Genomic DNA, 20,220 nt, shown 5'->3' on the forward strand with positions numbered 1-20,220 from the left:
AAGACTGAACTCAAGCCCCACCTTCTGCAAAAAGTCATTCCAGATTCTATCCTCCCTCCCCTTCCCACTCCAGCTACTTATGCCTTCCCTCTCAGATTATTTTTCTATTTCTATGTAATCTTATTCCTAACTTAGTTACTTTACATGTCTCCCCATCAAAATGCATCCTTAAAATTGCCTTTCTTTCATTTCTCTTCACTTATCACAGTGCCTACACACATAGTAAATGTTTAATAAATGCTTGCTGACTGACTAATAGTGCCTCTGCCAACAAGTTCAGGTTCCCCAAACACTTGCTGCACCCCTCCCCCAAAACAGCCAGAGAGAAGTGATAAAATTAAGACCTGGTATGCCACTTGAGAAAGTTGGCCAACCACTAATGTAGAAGAATAAACAAACAGTTAACTAAGAAAACAAAATCAAGTTGAACAAAGTCCAGCACACACATATTGCTAGGAAATCTTTAAAAAAAACTCTATTTTCATAAGGAAAACTTTCCCATTAAATCTATTAAATACAATATTTTAAAAAGATAAATATTTACTCATCTCTAGGATAGCCTGGAGTGTCATAAAAGGGACTAAATTATGAAATTTAATTGGTTAAATTAACTTACTTCTTTTACTATGCACAGAGATAAGAGAAACGAATTTAGTTTCAATATTAATTGTGCTCTTTTTGGCATAATTTTTATTCTTTCACAACTAAAAATCTGAATTAAATACTTATCATGAATTTAACATATACATAAAACATTGTGACAACTAAGATCAAGGAGCAAAATGCTTTAAAAATCTGGTTTGATTTTATACTTTAAGATGTCTTTGTACTAAAGCTGAATGACTTACATAAATACCTTTGGCATTTGTTGGATCCTATTCCTAAACACAATGTTCATATTTCATCTATAATAAGAAAAGCATCTCAAAGATTTGCAAGGCACTAGTCTTGCAAGTGTCCAGTTTGGTGTCTTAAGTAAAGTGAGATTGGTAGAGTCAGCTTAATCCATAATGGAAAGTTGTGTGCAGAGCACATAATTCAGCATAGTTTGGCTGACCAGCAGCTGCTCTGTTGAGGAGAGTACAAGCTCTGTGAATATGCACGCTAAAATCTCCCACTCACAGGAAACCACAGCTACTATAGACCAAAGCTGAATTTTAAATGGATGGCACTAAGCATTTTGATTAAGTATTAGCATCATTACACAAGCACTACATTGAAGATTTTTTACATTATAAATATAGTAAAAAAAATTATATGCAAAAACCTCACTATTTAATTACTTACATTTGTAACCCTTGAAATATTGTCTATGATTTAGTATCTTTGATGAACACTATTACCAGTCACAATTCCAGAGGACCCATGAAAGATGGTACATACCTTGTAACCAACAGGTAATGGATTTAAGGTACAGATTTAGACTTTTTTTTTTACATCCCCAATGCAGGTATTTGTTTTGCTTGATAATGCATATGCTATGAAAGTTTTGTTTTTCTTTTTTTTTTTCAATGGGGGAGAGGTAGTAGGTGAAAGGGAGAAAAAATAGATTTGTCAATTGAAACCAATATAAATTAAAGTAAAACAATGAAATGCCCACTATGATTCATACCTTTGGACACAATGAGATATGTTTTGCTGAAGGATAAAATGTTTAAATAAACCTGCGTCTCTATGGCTGAATCATTCCTGTTTGTAACAGTTTTATGATTAGGCCCTTTTCTCCAGTCTTCTAAAACAGCACTCCTAAATTCAAGACTGCTTTAACTATTGCCAAGTTACAGTCTTCATACTATGCTGGGCATTTTGTTCCTTGCTTTCTGAGCACAGATATAGGCATTGTTTAAATAAAGTGAAAGTTTGTGGCTAGATAATTAAGATAAATATATATATATATATATATATTTTTAAATGTCTTAAATATGTGGATAACTGCATAATCCTCTTAAGTACTCTAATTCAAGATTGCCTTTGTATTCTATTAGAATATACTGGTCTTCCCAGTTTTACTGGGAATTACTGGGGCAAATGGCCACTTTAGTGCCTACATTTGTGAATAAGGAGTTGTATGACTGCCAATAAATTCTGATAGGAATATCTTTATGGCAGATTTGTGATACATGGCAACAGAAGATGATGCTGATACACACATACATACACATACATATATAATATTAAAGTAGGTAATATAATGGTTTTTGTATGTTTATTAACCTGGAAAACAGCCTCTAGTGAATTTATGCTGAGGGGATGAGGGTTAGGATAATAGTATCATCCCCTCCCTGTGCTCCTAAACCACATAATTATATACACATTGTTATATCACAGCATTGTATACAAGAATAAATGCCTTAAAGGGGAATGGTCAAAGATGAAGCCTTTTATATGGGATAAAGCATAACTACATGGATAGAAAAATGAATTTCTCCTAAAGGGCAACACTGCATTTTAACTGCAAGAGATACCTGGGGAGACCTAGAGAAGCCAAGCCTTTTTTTCTACCTTCCTTGGGAAATGGACAGCCTCTGGTGAGGGGTGGAGAGTTAAGTTCAATAATATTATCTTTATATGCAAAGCTTATAGCACATACAAAAGCTGATATAGCAATCTCTAATACAATGTCTGCTGTGTTTAATACAGTATCCCTTCATTACATCATGGACTTAAAGCTGTTTATCTGCCCACAGTTTGCTTTTAAAGGCCCAAATTTATACATACTTAATATATAATGTCTCCTGTCTAGTTTTTCTTCCCCTCCTTATTTTCTTTTCCCTGCGTCTAGAAAAATATTATTGGGGATTTACTGTGTATATTGAGAAATGACTTCACGTAGACTTGATGGTGGAATGGGGTAGGGCTAAAATCCTACATACTTGAGATATATTCTTAACCCACAGATAGTTCTTTGGCCCTGTCAGTGAGACTTAACTGCCTCCACTTAAATCATCTCTCATTCTGTTTTCCAATTCCTTTCATTCTTCAATCTTTTCTCTTTTTATCTACGATTAATCATAATTTCTTGATTTTTCCTCAATACTATTCTTCATCTTGAAGGATAAAGGAAAACATCACAGAGAAGGCAAAAATGTTGCCAACCACATGCCCCCTCACCTTTGCTTCAAGACTGCCAGTGGGAACCTGCTACATCTTGAAGCAGAACTTGCCATTTGTATATAGCTCTAATTGTTATGAAGTATTTCTATAACTTTTGCCTCAGTTATTGTTACTAGTTCTGGAGCCTCTTTCACAAGACAGTTATCATGTTCTCCTTGAGTTTTTTCTTGTTTAGGCTAAACATCCTCAGTCACTTTAACCTCTTTCCTTATGGCATGACTTGAAATCCTTAACTTGCCTAGTCTCCTACTTTTGAACATTCTCTGCCTCATAAATATCTTTCTCTCCAACCCCTACCCCCAAACCCCCAAACTGGTTCTTTTAAACTAAATCTGGCTATCTCCTTCAGGCTGAATGTAGAGCAGCCACGCATGGGCTTGATCCTATTGCTGATCAGGACAAAGGTTTTGACAAGCTCAGTTAATGACTTTGGTCAGTACATCCCTCCCCAGGCAACTCAGTGGTTCCACCCTCCAACTCCTAAGGGATGGTTTCCTATATTGGAACCAGACTTAGTGCAAACATGTGATTGGCTTTAACTCTATTGTAGCTTAAAACTCCTGAGCTGAAGCAATTCACCAGCTTTGACTTCCTCAGCAGAGATTGTAGGCATGCTCCATCATGCTTGGGGTTCAATATCCTTCCTAAAATGTGGTGCCAGAAATAAACACAATACTTCAGATATGATCTGACCAGAGCAGAGTTCACCTGGACTAACCATCCTCTAATCTCTTTACATACTCTACAACCACATTATCTTTTTTGACTACCATATTCACATTGTTACCTCATACTGAGCTTATAGTCCACTAAAGGCTTAGGTCTTTTCAGAGTAACAGTCATCTAAAAGCAACTTAAAAGGATAATCTTTGTATATGCTCATGAAAGGAGCACTAGAAATGCTATATCTTTTCACACTTAACTACAGACAGACTCAACTGTCAACAGAATGTATTTAAAACACACGCCCATGTATAAAACTCTCTATGAACCTGAGCATCATCAGGAATTTCAGACACAAGAAAGGAACAACAAATCAGTTTTCTCAACTCTCCCTTATTTGAGTTTTCACCTCTCTTATTAGGTAAACAATCCAATCTGTCAGAAGGGCTATCACTGGCATTGCCTTGAATACTATTTCTAGTAATAGGGTGATCTCTATCCTCTGATACAATCACTTGTAGTTTGCTCAAACTATTTTGATTCCCTCTCTGGTTGTGGTAGGAATTGGAAACATACAATGTTCAATAGATAATATTCACTAACATACTTTAAAACACTGTTCCAACAAAGTAACTTGGCAAGAAACCATTAATAACATTACAAAATGTAGTTCTAAATCACTAATAGAAATACAAATAAAAATTCTAAAATTTCACTTCACACTCAACAAATTAGCAGATGACAAAGGAAAGAAGTAGTGAATGTCAAAGAACTGCAGGGAGACAGGCACATGAAATCTACCATTATTGGAGCTGTGAATTAGCCCAACCATTCCAGAAAGCAATTTAGAATTATGCTATAAAAATAGTGACCAAAATATTAATTAACTTGATCCAGAGATTGCACTGACAGGTATATATCCTGAGGTCAAAGACAGAAAGAAAGATACCATATACACCAAGATATTCATTGCAGTACCTTTTGTGCTACCCAAGAATAGAAAATAACATTAATGTCCACTGACTGGGAATTGGCTAAACAATTTGTGGTACATTAATGTCATGGAATATTCCTGTATCAGAAGAAATGATGAATATGAAAAATTCAGCAGAAAACATATGCACAATTAATAAGCACTGCAAATGGAAAGAACAACAAAAGAAAAATGAATTCTGTATAATCAAAAGAAGAAAATTTAGGGGCGACTAGGTGGCACAGTGAATAGAGCACTGGCCCTGGAGTCAGGAGAACTTGAGTTCAAATCCAGCCTTAGATACTTGACACACTCACTAGCCATGTGACTTTGGGCAAGTCACAACCCCAATTACCCTCCAAAAAAAAATAAGCAAATTTAACACTGGTTGGGGTAGGTAGGTGGCACACTGGACAGAATGCTGGTGTGGAATCAGGAAGATTCATCTTCCTGAGTTTAAATCTGACTTCAGACACATACTAGGTGTATATCCCTGGGCAAATCATTTAACCCTATTTGCCTCAATTTCCTCACCTATAAAATGAGCTAGAGAAGGAAATGGCAAACCACTCCAGTATCTTTGTCAAGAAAACCCCATATAGGGTCACGAAGAATCAGATGTGACTGATTTTGAAAAATGGCTGAACAAAAATCCCTGGAGAAGAGTTGAATATGCCTCTCTCCTTTATGGCAGAAATGAGAGACCATGTGGAATGTGTAATATTATAGACACTGACACAATTGATCTATTCCTTAGTTTGGTTAAGCGGTTTCTTTTTCTTTTTTAAAGTAATTATAAGGGATAGTTCTTTGGGTAGGGAAAAGAGGGGTGGTATATATTTGGAAATGAAGATGATATAAAAACAAAATATACAATAAAAAATTCACAAAGAAAAAATAACTTCGCAAGACTTGGTCTCCTGCCTCATAGTAGTAGCAAGTTCAATTTGGGTCCATAATATAAGCTGACTCAGTAAGGCCTTTGAATGTTAGAAAGACCAAATGATGAATAATAAATGAAAAAAGAATTTTAGCATATTAATCTTGCCAGAGATTTCTATTTACCTTTTCCAATTGCCTCCACATATTCCATTATAATTATTAGTATAGATTTTTTTTAAATGAAGGCATTAGAACACAAAATAGCCTTTCAAAAAGATTTAAAAAATGTTAATCGTGTTCCAGCTTATATTTTTTTAAATACCATAAGATTTTATCTTTTGTATAAGTTCTAGTTTTGCATATTTTCTTCCAGACTATTCTTTAATATTAAAATGATATTCTGAGGTCAAAAATGTTGACTGAACTAAAGTCATCACAGCTTAAATAATTAAAGGAAAACCACTGATTCCTTTAACTTATAAAAAATAAGTCACTCATGTAAATTGTAACTTGTAGGGATTGTATAGCTATTAAAAGAAGCAGATGTTGGCTGCTTGAGCTTCCTTAGATATGTTGCCATTATGAAAATCAATGCTAACAAGGTTGACTTAATTAAGGAAAATTGCACCTTTAACATTCATTTCTATCTTTTCTATTCATGATGAATACTAGATTTCATGGTAAAATGAATTATTATAACCCAGGAATCAGCTTTAAAATAGTGGTTTACATGTCTGATATAACACATATTAGGAACATCTACCACACGATTAACTCTAGTAAGAGCATAAAGCCTCTAGTCAAAGAAAGAATTTTTAATTGGTTTAATTGTAATTTCCTATTGGCCACAATACACAATTGTTTATTTAAATTAAGTGGAATGTTATTTTTAGTTAAAAGGTGAATTACAATGAAAAGTTGTGAAATTTCTTTTAAAAGAATTTTTTAAATCCTCCAGAAAAAAAATGTTACACTACTCCACAATGATTAAAGTTTAATTCTTGTGATTAATTCCAAGGAAATCTGTCAATGGACTGGTAATTTTAAAAGTTTAGCCATGGGACACACCACTATGACCAAAAAGGCAGTTCATTTTATCCAGACCCTTTACCAGCCCTTGCTTCTGCTCTTCAGACACTGTTGCCAACTACATTATGAATGGAGTAGGTGGCGGTGGTGGTGGTGATGGCGGCAGCGGCAACAGCAATATGAATTCTTTTGTTATTTTTCTAAATACAGCTGATGGCACATAACATCAATCCCTCCATCACTGTCACAGATAAGTCAATGTTAACAGCCACTGAAAATAATTATTGATAGATTTTAATGCTATATGTGCATTATTCAACTCTACTGACTCTGACTGTTTAGGCTACATCTGTAGAGACATAATGAAATAAAAAGCAGTGCGGTTTAGAAAGGCAGGGTTTCTCAGTTGGGAAAGAAATTCTGAATGGATTGGCTATTTAGACTTTCTTGAATACATTGATTAATCCTGTAGCCTTCCACTTTGCTTTAATTATGTAGAACTAAATGCAGAAATCCAAATGTCTTTTCTTAGCAACCTCCAAGCTGTACTAACAGTATCACAACATTTCAGTAGCCCTCTCCATTTAGCTTTTTATATTTGACTCGTTTTCTTCAATTCTCTTCCCAGATTCTTTACCTTATTGTCTACTTCATGTATTTTTTTTTAATGTAGACTATTATGGTTTCACTCACTTTTTCTATACAGCGTCTCTATCTTTAGATTTCTGTTGTTTTATTAAGGATTTTTTTAAATATGAAAAGGTAGAAAAAAAGTCCAGCTAGGGTTTCCAAAGATATACTCAGAGAAAGATGTCTCTTTGTATATTATTGTCATTACAGATTATTATAGCATTTTATAGTCAGAGTTACTAGTTAATTCTCTTCATGTCTTTCTAATAGTTACTAGATTTAATCGTATTGTTGGAGACATAAAAAAAAAAATCAACAATTTCCAATGACATAGTGACAGAATCAGAGTTAGAAGCCAGGCCTTCCACTGTCATTAGCCTACATCCTACTCCATAGGATACTTGGCCTCCTATAGCCAACTGGTTCATTATTGCAAGGAAAGAACCATAATATAGGAAGAAACAAAAGTCTTATTTCAATCAATGGTACAAGTAAGACACATTGGATATTACTCTTTCTCTTTCCCTCTTTAAATAACACTTTACTATTAAAAACATGATATTCCTCTCTCTTTAACAGGAAAATGCCTTTTACTTCACCAATATGACCATGTGCTTATTTTTCAATATTAGTTCATCTAAAACCACCAAGACACTGCAGCCAAAATCAAGGAGCTCTTGAGTTACTTGATGATGATCCCTCTCCCCAAGTCCTTTTACTATATAACCCTCTCTTTCTACCTTGTATGGATTTTTTCACCCAATATTCAGAACATAAAAAGCTCAGATTATACTACTATCATTTCATTAATTTCCCCTTGTTCTTTTTTTTTTAACTGGATCTGTAATTTCATCAGTACCAGTTAAGTAAGCAACACTCTACCAATGCAGATCCCTACCTATTCTCCAACTTATTTCTAAGAATTACTTGGAGGCAATGAGAAGCTAGTTGACTTGACCAGGGTCACACAGCTATTATATGTCAGATGGGAGACTCGAATTCAAGTATTACTGGCTCCAGTGCCAGCTCTAGCCGCAACACCAAGTGAGACAGAATGAAAAGAAAGGGCCAAAGATAGAGTTTAGTGGGATACCTTTGGTTAGTGAGCATGTCATGGACTAAGAACCAATAGAAAAGACAGAGAAGTTGAACAGATAGGAGTAGATCTAGGTAAGAACAGTATCATGAAAATAATGGGGTTAAACTAGGTCCCCTGTAGCTCTAAGATTCCATGAGCATCCTTGCTTCCAATCCACATTAGCCAATCAAATTATTTCCTAAGGCATCTCAGGTAATAAATTTGGCATGTTTGAAGGCAGCAGCATAGTGACAGTACACCTAACAACACTCCAAGGATGCAACTGAGCTCCTGATTTTCTTTCTAATTTATTAACAGGGAGGAGGAATTGAGATAATCAAGTTCAAATTTTTTACAGTCCAAGGACATTTCTTCTCCCTCTTGGATTATACGACCTCTGAAATCCCTTCTAATTGAGATTGTGACCATCTCAAAATTGGTTCTTTTTCAACCAGGGCTGATAATTGTGAGGTTATGACCACTCCAAAGAGACGAAGGTGGAGTACCAGGGGAGAAACAAATTATTGCACTGGGGTCTTATCAATATAAATGCTACCTTTTGGATAAACCAAAGAAACCTGCAAAGCAGGAAAAAGCTAGTGGGGGCTGCTAACTACCTGAGTCTTTTGTGGTTTTACTTGCAAACAGTTTTTAGTTATTAGTTAGCAATTAGTGATAACTAATAAATGTTAAGTGGGAATGGAATAAAGGAAGGGAAGAAGCATTTATTAAATACCTACTGTATACAGGCACTGTATGAGACATTTTTACAAATACTCTTTTGATCCTCTCAACAACCCTGTTGAATAGGTAATTATTATGATCTGCATTTTACAGGTAAGGAAATCGAAGCAGACATCAATTAAGTGACTGGCTTAGTAAGTCAGACTGCTAGTATGTATTTTGAGACAGCACATTAACTTCCTGACTACAGGCCCAGTGCTCTAACCATCTAGATACCTCTAAGCTAAGTAACTTCCTTTCATGGATCAGGGAGCACGTTTTCATAAATCCTCAGAGGAAAATTCTCTTTGTGTACAGGACAGGCAGATTAACTTTCCATGTTGATTCTCTACTTCAGAATCCATTGCTTGTCATGTAGGTGGCCTACATTCTATCTTTTTGATACAGTATGTCACTCCTATGTACATCTTTCAGATAAATATCATTGACTGATAATTAAGGGAGGAGCAATTTTTTTCTCAAGAGTCAACCATATGCTTGACTCTAAGGCAAAATATGAAAGGAAGCAATGAAGAGGCTCCTCTCTGAATTTATGTATAAAATCTTTGGAGTGCAGGGGAGGTCAAGGCTAAAATATTTTTAGATACAACCACTAGGTGAACTGCAAAATATAAATTAATCAATAGCTGCTAATTGATTTCCCTCTCTCTTACTGAGAGAATGACCTACCTAGTGGTTTAATCAGTGGGAAAGCGGCTAGAGAGTCTAGTTTCTAACTTTGATTCTGTCACCATGTCACCTGAAGTGCCTAATCTTTCTGTACCTTCAAGAACAAGATTCAAACTAATAGCCATTAAAGGAACAGGGAAAGAATTAACTAGAAATTCTGACTCTACATAATGCTATAATAATGCATAATGACAATAATGTACATAGTATCTTCCCCCCAAGCAATGTCTTCAGAAACTCCAGCAAGATTGCCCCCCCCTTTCTCTTTTTGTATTAAGAAAGTCTTATGAAAAACACAGAAATATAAAGTCTGGGATATCACACAGAGAAACTAAATAGAAGTCATAATAGCTAACATAAAAAAATACCATTCCTTCATACCTGTAGTATATAATAAAGGCAAAGAATGGAAATAAAGAAAATGAGTAAAATATAACAAGATAAAGTTTTTAAATGTCCATATTTAATCTTAAAAAAATGTGTTAATGGACAAAAGTATAAGGTCTTACACCAGCAATATCAAAGCAATAGACATGAATTCCTGTGGACTACATGGTAACTTAGAATATTACAAATGAACATTATCTATGTTGCATTGTATTTTTAGTGATTTTTGTCAAATATTTCCCAATTATATTTTAATCTAGTTCAGGTAGTACCAGAGAATTTTGTGGGTTTGACACTTTCACCTTGCTTGGCATCACAGGTGGGCATAAAGTCAGGGCTGAGGGTGTGAACACCAGTACAAGAGTATTTTGATCGGTTCTTTTCTTTCCCCTCAGGTCAATTATATACTTACCTTAATCATGAGATGGAAAATGTATGAAACCACATTTTTCTATTATTATAAAAATATTTCATGTGGTAAGAACATTCTCTAAGTTTTCTTTTTCAGAGGTGGAGCCAATGTTTTACAAGAATTTTACAATGCTTTACAAGAAGCACTGGCACACCTGGTACACACTTTACTTCTACACACCTTACTTCTGACACCAAAAGTAATCTAATAGTACAAAATACATTTCTGCGTCCATAACTTCAAAAAGAACATCACTAAAGGCAATGCTGCCAAGAGCCCTGGCTGTAATTTCATGATGTTTAGGTAAACTGAAACAAGTATCTAAATACCATGGATTATTGATCTAATCTGACAAAACCTTTTGTTATTTTCTGATCTATTCTCCTCATTCAAGTTAATTTCCCCAAATTTAAGTTAATCTTTTAAAGAAAGTAAATAAGATAAGGATATAAAAATCTTTTGGCTAAATTCCTACCCTGCACTCACTGCTTCTAATATGTCATTAGGTCCATGAAGTGAAAAGCAGATGAAAAATTTCCAGGTGTAAAGTTAAAAGTAAAACAAGAGAAAAGGTTTAAAAAGAGGTGCGGTCTTAACAAAATCAAAAGATTAATGTTGTTGGTAATTGCTAATCATTACTTTAATGCTAAAAGCAATACAATGTAGTAAAACTAGAAGCATCCATGGGTGAGTTAAGGAAGTAAAGTTTAACATATGAAACCAATATAAAACCTTATGATTGCAAGAAAACTAAATGGCAAGGAAAGGTAAAAGTAAAAATATGGAAAATTTGAGAAACTCTGAAGAAATGACCTTGAGATACAGGGAATAGGGAACAAGCTCACCTCCACTGAGGACTATGACTGCTACCCTAAAATATTTCATTTCCTTCTGCTGCCAAGAGCTAAATGTTAAGAAACCTTGACCAGTCCCTATTTACTCTGACTTATGATAATTATACTAGGAAAATGAGACAATTTCCCAAATACTCTCTAGATTTTTTCTTTCTCTAATCAACCCTCTTAAAGTAAGCTCTTACAAATGATATTCTTATAGACTCATATGCACCATACCTAGTAAGTGTCAGAAGTCTCTCTAGATCACAGTAGGGTTGTCTCTAAGGCAAAATATGAAAGGAAGTAATGAAGAGGCTCTTCTCTGAATTTGTGAACTATAAAATCTTTGGAGTGTAATGTATCACCCTGCCGCATTCTTTTGGACTTTTTCATTTTGAATATAACCTGGATATCTCCTAAGATATTATATTCTTTCTAACCATTTCCAGTGGTGCCCATTTCTCCTTTAACTTCCTCAAACTAGGAGTGCCTGGAAAAAGGGATAGACTCACCCCTTGGCTCCCCATTGCTATTTCTAGACCATTCCCCTAATATAAACTCTCAATAGCCTCTTTCCTCCTTTGAGATCCATGCTGTTATGAACAATTAGTAAATTTATGCACCACATCAAAGTTTTTAAAGTACTTTATATGCATTCTCTCATTTGAGTGATTCAACAATTTTGTGAGATAAGTATCTGCCCCATTTCACATCAGTGCCAGATTCAGTCCCTCTCCACTCCGTCTCTTGCTGTCTTGTGGGGACTTAAATATTCATGTTGACAGCCCCTTAACAATTTGAACACAAAATTCTTCAATGCTAATGATTTCTATACACACTTCAGTCATAGAAAGGTACAGTGACACCTTAGACCTTGCCATTTCCCAGAACTTCAAAACCTCTAAGCTCCAGAACACTGAAATTCTTTATTCTCACCACAATCTTCTATTCTTTTACCTCTCTTATTCTTTGACTTACACTAAATGTATTCTTTTTTTTTTTTTTTGCTTTTTGGAGGGCAGTTAGGGTTAAGTAACTTGCCCAAGGTTACATGGCTAGTATTTTTGTGTGGGTGTTAAGTGTCTAAGGCTGGAACCAAACTCGGGTCCTCCTGACTCCAGGGCTGGAGCTTTACTTACTGCACCACCTAGCTGCCCCGACTAAATGTATTCTTTAAGACTACATGTATCTGTCTTTTTTTTTTCCCATGGCCCATCCTTTTTTCCCTATCCCATCTTCCTTATACTTCATTTATTCCTATATTCAGTTGTGCCTCATTGATCTTTCACTTTAGTTCTATTACCCTAGAATTCCCTGCCCCTCTGTTCTACACTTCTGACCTTCAGATCCTCATCTTTTCCATCATATTTTTCCATTCCTTCTTGGGGCTTTAGAATATCATAGAGAGAAAATCATAAAACGCAGCTGATGCCATCTGCCACAAATTTATGTTACAAAGCTTCAGGTGAACCCTTGCTGGCACTCAACAACAATCCTTCTACCTTCACCAAACGCCATCTCTAATTTTTCACAGTCAAAGTTCTAAATCTTTTTTCACTTTTCTCCAACTCTACTTTTATGCTTATAGCAGATGACAACCTTTCATTTCACTGTAAAGACTGCCAGCCAACCTGGGCTTCCATCTTCTATTCTCCAAAACTCAGTATCATCAACTATTTTCTTCTCTGTAAATGAAAGAGAAGGTATATTGCCTCTTCACTAAGGTTACATGAATGATCTACACAAGAAATTTTACTTTGTTCAAGCTCCATCCTTAGTCAGGAAAATGAAAATGGATGTTTGTTTTTGGTACCTTCCTAAATAGATCAATATTGTGTTCCTGGAACATATAATACTTGCTCCCTCGTGTAGCATTTCAAATGTTCTGTGTTTGGCAGTTAACCAAAAGTTAACTCTTTGGTGGCAGAACATAAAAGTGGAAACTGATTAAATTTCATCACTACATTAACTGGTAATTTGGCAATTTAAAATAAGAGAATTTTTATAATGTATATCTTTTTGACAATAGGAACCTAATTTCCTAAAAGTGTAAGGACATAATCTTCTCATTACTGGAGAATATTTATTCTTCTGTTTTCTACCTGTACTTCATATTTCTAGAAACTTAAAAAATGTCTCTAGCAGAATCACAAATATAGCATATTCTACTGGCTTATATAACCTGATAAAATATTTATTTTGCTATTACATACCTTGAAGTTGCTATTTCCACTTTAGTTCTTGCCATAGCAGCTGCCCTTTGTGCACCTTCTATGGCTCGGTCCACCTTCTCCCTAGTTTTTGTGTTTCTTATTGGTATAAGCTGCTTCCTTATTCCACGAACCAGAACATTATTTTTATATTTTCCCTCTTCTTTTGAGCCATCAGGGAACACTGTACATCCATATCCATGCCTCTTGTTATTGAGCCATTCTCCTTCATACTTCATCCCATTTGAGCGCTCACTAATGCCGAAGCCATTTCGTTTGTCATTTTTCCATTCTCCCATGTAAGCTTCTGTTGTTGTAGCATCGACATGATCTTCCATTGGGTAATAATCACAATCACCATCTCCAAAACTAATTGTTGAGTTGGCATCACTGGAGCTAATTCTGCTCATAGCTGCATCACTGCGGACAGAGCTACGCTTACTTGAGATCGATGACTTGGATTCAGATTTTCTGAGTTTCATACTACCAAGGAGGGATCCTCTTCTAAATAAGCCTCCTTTTTTCTTACTAGTCATTAATTCAGCATCAGTATGGAAATTCAAGACAAACCCACCTCTCGTTCCAGCTGGGCTATCAGAGGTAATGTCATGGAGTACACTGCCATTGCTCTGCTCACTGCGTAGAGAAGCCAGAGATGTTCGGAGGGGTGAGCGGATCACAGTAGCCATGCCATAGGGTACACTTTGGCGCACACCATATCCATGCCGCATCCCTCCAGTCCACTGTCCCTGATAAGTACCTTTGAAAGACCAAGGCAAATAAACAAAGCGTGGAATGAGTTAGTCTGGAAAAAGGAAATGAAAATAAATTATCTATGACCACAATGACTTTTACTAGATTTAGCAGTAAAAAGAGACAATGCTACAAATCTGTAATACACACATGGGAGAAAAAAAGCAAATGTATATAATTAGACCTGGAGATATTATTTAAAATTTCATGCTACACTATAACTCTACTTTCTGGTCTGCTATGTAAAATGCTGTGATTTAAAATTTCAGTTTTAGTGCTTTAATTTTTGTCTTTATTTTCAAAAATCTAGTAATTGCCTTGTCATATATAACTTTAAATGTGAGAGATAGCATAGTACAATGGACCCAAAGTTCATCTGGTAGTCAAGAACATTTAAGATAAAATTCTCCCTCTAACAAACACCAGCTGTGTGACTACTGGCAAATCACCTAATCTCTTATTACTCCAGACAAATCTCTAAGTTCTGTAAATTACAGATTCGATGGATGGAATTTCCATACTAGAAGATCTCTACACTTATGACTGCCTTAGGTATCTTAAATATTTACAGTGAAATCACCAACTAGAGAACAAAAACTGTTTTCAAATGATAAAAGTTTTAAGTTTGAGAGACCAAATTTCTTCAGAGAAGCAACAAGAATGACAAGATAGGAAATGTGTATTGTCTGTGAATGGTTTTGTGTTAATAATTCAGTTAGAAAGCAATCCCTTTATTAAGATTAAATATGGGTGTGAATAGAGCATCAGCCCTAGAGTAAGGAGGACCTAAGTTCAAATCCAACCTCAGACACTTGACACAATTACTAGCCATGTGACTTTGGGCAAGTCACTTAACCCCAATTGCACTCAAAAAAAAAAAGGCAAAACAAGATTAAATATGAATAACGGGATTAGGATTTTCCACTAGCTACCATGCTTTTGGGGCAGTTAAGTGGTGGCCTGGTTGGAGTACTGGGCCCAGAATCAGGCTAGCTGTGTGACCCTGGTCAAGTCACTTAACCCTGTTTGCCTCATCTGTCACATGAGCTGGAGGAGGAAAGGGCAAACCACTTCAGTATCTTTGCCAAGAAAACCCAAAAAAGGGGTCACAAAGAGTTGGACAAGACAAAGTAACAACAAAACCAAGGTTTTGTTTTATTTGTTTTGCAGGGAGGACGATGACTTTCAAAGACGAAACTTTATTTTCATTGTGTACAGATCTTAAATAAGGGCCCCTTTTCATTTTTGCTACAATATCTATGCAAAGTGTATCTGAGGAATTGTGGGATTATTTGCTCCAGTGTGAGATCTACCCTAGCTTAAAGTATAAAGAATTTCCCCTTCTCTTTAATAGACTCTTTGGTTTGAGTTTCTTAAACATGGTCCTTTTAGATTTCATATTGATTCTAGTACTTTTAGGGTTTCCTTTGCTGACTCTTCCTTTTTCCTCTAGTCTGTCTTACTCAAAATTCAATACTAGGCTTCTTAAACTTTTCCTTCTTTCAGATATTTCATCTGTTCATTCCCATGGCTTCAAATATACCAGCACATAGCAACTCCCAGAAATATACTTCCCACCCCAACCTCACCCTTTACTATCTATAGAGTATCCCCATGTGAAAGTTACTAACATAATCGTCTCAAGTGAACAAATTGTCCTCTTCACCTAGCTTTGGCATCACTAGATAGAACACTTTTCTTCCCTCATTCAAATATCTACTAAATTATATTATTCTCTTATCCACATACATTCTAATACTTCTCTCCACCCATATAATGCCTTTATCCTCATTTTGGCTCTTAGAATTCACCAGGACTACTTCAATAGCCTAACTGATCTCCCTCCCTCTGGTATTTCTTCAGGCCAAAGTTATATTCTTAAAGCACAGATATGACGCTGTCACTTTCCTGCGGTTCCCTGTTACCTCTAGGAGCAAATACAGATTCTTCTGTTTGTTATTTAAAGTCCTTTGAAATCTAGCTGGAGCCTACCTTTCCAGACTTGGTGCACATCACTTTCTTTCACACAGTTTATATTCCAACCAGACGAGCCTTCTGGCTATTCCCTGTACAAGATCCTTTATTTCCAATCCCAATGCCTTTAAACAGTCTCTTAAACCTAGAATATAATCCTTTTCCACCTCTGCATCCTAGCATATAAACCACCTTCCTTCAAAGCTTCTCTCAAGCAACACAAGGCTGTCTTGATCTCACAATTAGTAGGACCCACTCCCTTGTAAATTACTTTGTATGTATTTTGTATTTAGTTATATTGGGACGTTTCCCTCCCCCATAAGCAAGAATTGTTTCATTTTTACATCTGTCTAGTGAGAACCCAGTACCTGATGCATAGAAAGCATTTAATATTTGTTGAATGCATGACATTATTCACTAATCTGCTCCAAACCTCTTATGCTTATGACAGCTTTCCGTGTCATAAGCAGCAATTAAATAAAATTTTCCCTTAAATCATACCCTTATTCAAATCTAGTCAGCCAACTATTAAATTATCCCACTTCCTAGTTCTTATCTCCAGCCTGTTGTTTTCCAAATATATACACTTGTTTTCTCTTGTGCCTTTTTTCTTCTTATCTTCATGATTCTGATACAAGTCTATTTAATAGCCTATTGCAGACTCATATATCCTATGTTCTTCCAATAGCTATTCCAATTCCATCTCTTTGTGTGGAGATTATCTAGATTATCTAAATAATATCCATTCATACATATATGTGTATATTTAGATACAGATTTAGTTTGTATTTATACACATGCTAATTAATTTTCACCTGACTTATTTCTTTTATCTTACCTCCCCATCTTGAGGATAAGGATCATTTCTTTTTAATATAACACACAATTCTCCAGATTCTTAGTTGGGAATCATGTTACTTACAGGTACTGAGTAAGTATGTAATACCTTGTCTTATAGTGTGCAATCTTCTAAATAAATTTCCTCTGTAGACCAACAGAAAATAGATTAGCCAAAATATAATTTACTTTAATTCCCTATAAAGAGGCTCAATTCATGATATGCATATTTAGCTCAATATTTAATCACTTCATATGTTCATCTCTACTTTTTCACTTGATTTAAAGTAAAATAAAATCACACATGTATATACTTTTAACCACTTAGATAGCATAAAGTAGTGAACCAAAAAATTTTTTTTATTATCACCATTATAAAATACAATACAGGGAGGTATCAAATTCATGGCTTTAGCAATTTTAAAGCACTTTTGATTTTTTTTTCAATACTGAGCTATTATCTGAAATACTTTAAATTCTATGTTGTTAATTTATAACCAAGGTCTTCTATTTATGAAAATCAATAATGGAGATCAAAATTATAACCTAATTGTGACATATATTTTTTGGTTCTTAGAAGGAAACAGATACCCATGAGAATGTAAAAACCAGGGCAATTACTCTATTATCTTTGTGTGTTGATCAGAATCTTTTTTTTTTTTTACTAGGGTGATGAAATCAAAGCCAGATCTTCTAAATAGGGCAGAGAGAGAGCCTATATGTGGAATATACTATCTCTTAAATACTAGGGCTTCACCCATCCACTCCCAAATAAAAATTAAAGGGTATTTTAGCTATTTTTAAAAAGACAATTCCAACCATATTATTCATCATAGTTCATAAATACATTATGTTTGTAGTCTTATTCGAAGAAAGTCTACCTTTCTTTAGCTTTGTAACCATAGGATTAGAAATCCTCATTCTTAAATATTTAGTTAGACTTTCTTGGAATTCTAAATGTAAAAAACACTTATTCTGTCACTGTTCTTGATAATTAGCCTATACAATTCCAAGATGCCATACACATTGTTTAATTCAATGACTGAATTTTTCATCTCATACAGGAATTTGTGTCACATATACACAATAACATTGTGAAAATGATGTGCTGGGGTGAGCATTTGCATTATGAGTTTTTATCACTGGACATAGTAATTTAGAAACCACTATTTCATGCTAAAATTTTCTTAGAATGAGGGGCAAAATTATCTAGAAACTCACCATTTTCCTTTGCTTTTGTAAACAGTCAAAGACATCCAGGATGACAGTAACACCTGAGCTAGTGATTAAAAATATTTTAAAAATATAACATCCAGTTTGTGGTTCTTGAATAAGATGCACTGGAAACATGTATTTCCTACTCTAACTTATAACATCAAGAAAAGCAAAGTTAATTTTTGCTAGAATAATTTCCAAAAATGCTGACAGATGTAAATGATGAATTTTTGAAACAAATATTCCGAAGACTTTATTTTAGTGTTTTCAAACTCAAGGCCAAAACTACAATATATATGGTTTTCTATTCAACTAAATTGGAATAAATTTACATTATCAAAAAGTTGTTAAATAATCTGGGCATACCTTAAAAGAAGAGAGAGAACTTAAATGTGGAAATGTCTTGAAGCAAAAAGAGTAATTACAGGAGTTAGGTTGTACTGAACTACTAGGTAACTCTACCAGCACACTTCACATCCTAGGCAGTTATATGTATAGAACATAGAAACTGATAATATGGAACTGATTTTGTAAAAGTTCTTTAGTGATACTTTTGTGATGCATTTGATCTTTAGAATAGATTTATATATGATAAATGAAACTAGGGAAAAGAAAAGGCTTTTCTGTTACTACTTTAGAAACAATTTTACAAGTGTGGAATCATTTTCAGAAAAAAATAATGATACAACAAATTATGTACCATACTGTTAGTTTAGCTCTTTCACTAAACCTTATTTTCTAATTTAAAGCATCCCAGGGGCAGTAGGTGGTGCAGTGAATAGAGCACTGGCTCTGGAGTCAGGAGGACCTGAGTTCAAATTTGACCTCAGACACTTAACACACTTACTAGCGGTGTGACTTTGGGAAAGTCACAACCCCAATTGCCCTCCAAAAAAGCAAAAAAAAAAAGAAAAGCATTCCACACTGTGTTCACTTGATTACCGCAAGTATTTGGCTCAAAGCAACCTGCAATCACAGTGAGATTCTAACTCTTCTGTTACATATTTTGTATGTTACAAATTAGTAGAAATAGCTTCTTCCAAGTTTTTCTTAGCAGTGATGTTTTATGAAGGGTAGAAATCCAATGAAGAGACAATAAAATATACATAAGAAGCATTAGGCAATTGGACAGTGTTGCACAGTAGAAGCAGCACTGGTTCTGGAGTCAGAGGACCTGGGTTCATGTTCTACCTCTGACCTGACTACCCAGAGCACTTTGGGCAAGTCAGTTTCCTCAGATGTAAAATGAGGGGACGGACTATATTAGATGTCTTAGGAGGTCCCTTTCAGCTCTTAATCTATGATGACTGATAGGTCAAAGTCAGTAAGATGACATCTAAGAAAAGGGGTGCTTTAAAATTAAGTAATTGAATAGTGAAGTTTTATCCGATTTTTAATGATCATATTGAGTTTTTAGAGAACATTTCCTACTTTAGATAAAACGGCACAAGCTCAACAGCACTCAGATCTGTCACTGATTTTTAAGAAAAGTCATGAGATAATTGTTCTTACGGAACTATTATAAGGTACAGCAAAGTATAGTGGAAAGAGCCCTGAATTTGTAATCAAAGACCTTTCTTTAAATCCAGGCTCTGCTAGTTACTACCTATATAACCATAAACAAATCACTTAACCTCGCGGATTTTCAGTTTCCTAATCTGTAGGATAAAGATGTTGGTGATAATACTTGTACTCTTTTCACTGGACCATAATGTCCCTTACTTTAAAAAAAAAATCAAAATAACCACAGAACTTAATGGAATTTATTGAGTGCTTACATGACTGAAGGCACAGATAGAAGCATGTGCAAAGAC

General features: G+C 35.0%; 1 protein-coding gene across 4 annotated transcripts in view; it reads right to left on the bottom strand.

Annotated features, from left to right (window-relative positions):
* The window catches only part of JPH1 (junctophilin 1), a 106,990-nt gene that overhangs the window by 83,180 nt on the left and 3,590 nt on the right, over positions 1-20,220 (bottom strand). For all 4 annotated transcript variants that reach the window (XR_011170699.1, XM_069100138.1, XM_069100137.1 and 1 more), the window contains exon 2: positions 13,631-14,387. Coding sequence is in view for 3 of the 4 variants with exons in the window: in XM_069100138.1 (XP_068956239.1) it covers positions 13,631-14,387 (757 nt within the window). In the remaining variant the exon portion in view is untranslated. The remainder of the gene's footprint in view (positions 1-13,630; positions 14,388-20,220) is intronic.

Source organism: Petaurus breviceps, unplaced genomic scaffold (genome assembly GCF_028583685.1).
Source record: "Petaurus breviceps papuanus isolate PSGF00001 unplaced genomic scaffold, PetGlider_PUasm1.0 38, whole genome shotgun sequence".
Taxonomy (NCBI): Eukaryota; Metazoa; Chordata; class Mammalia; order Diprotodontia; family Petauridae; genus Petaurus; species Petaurus breviceps.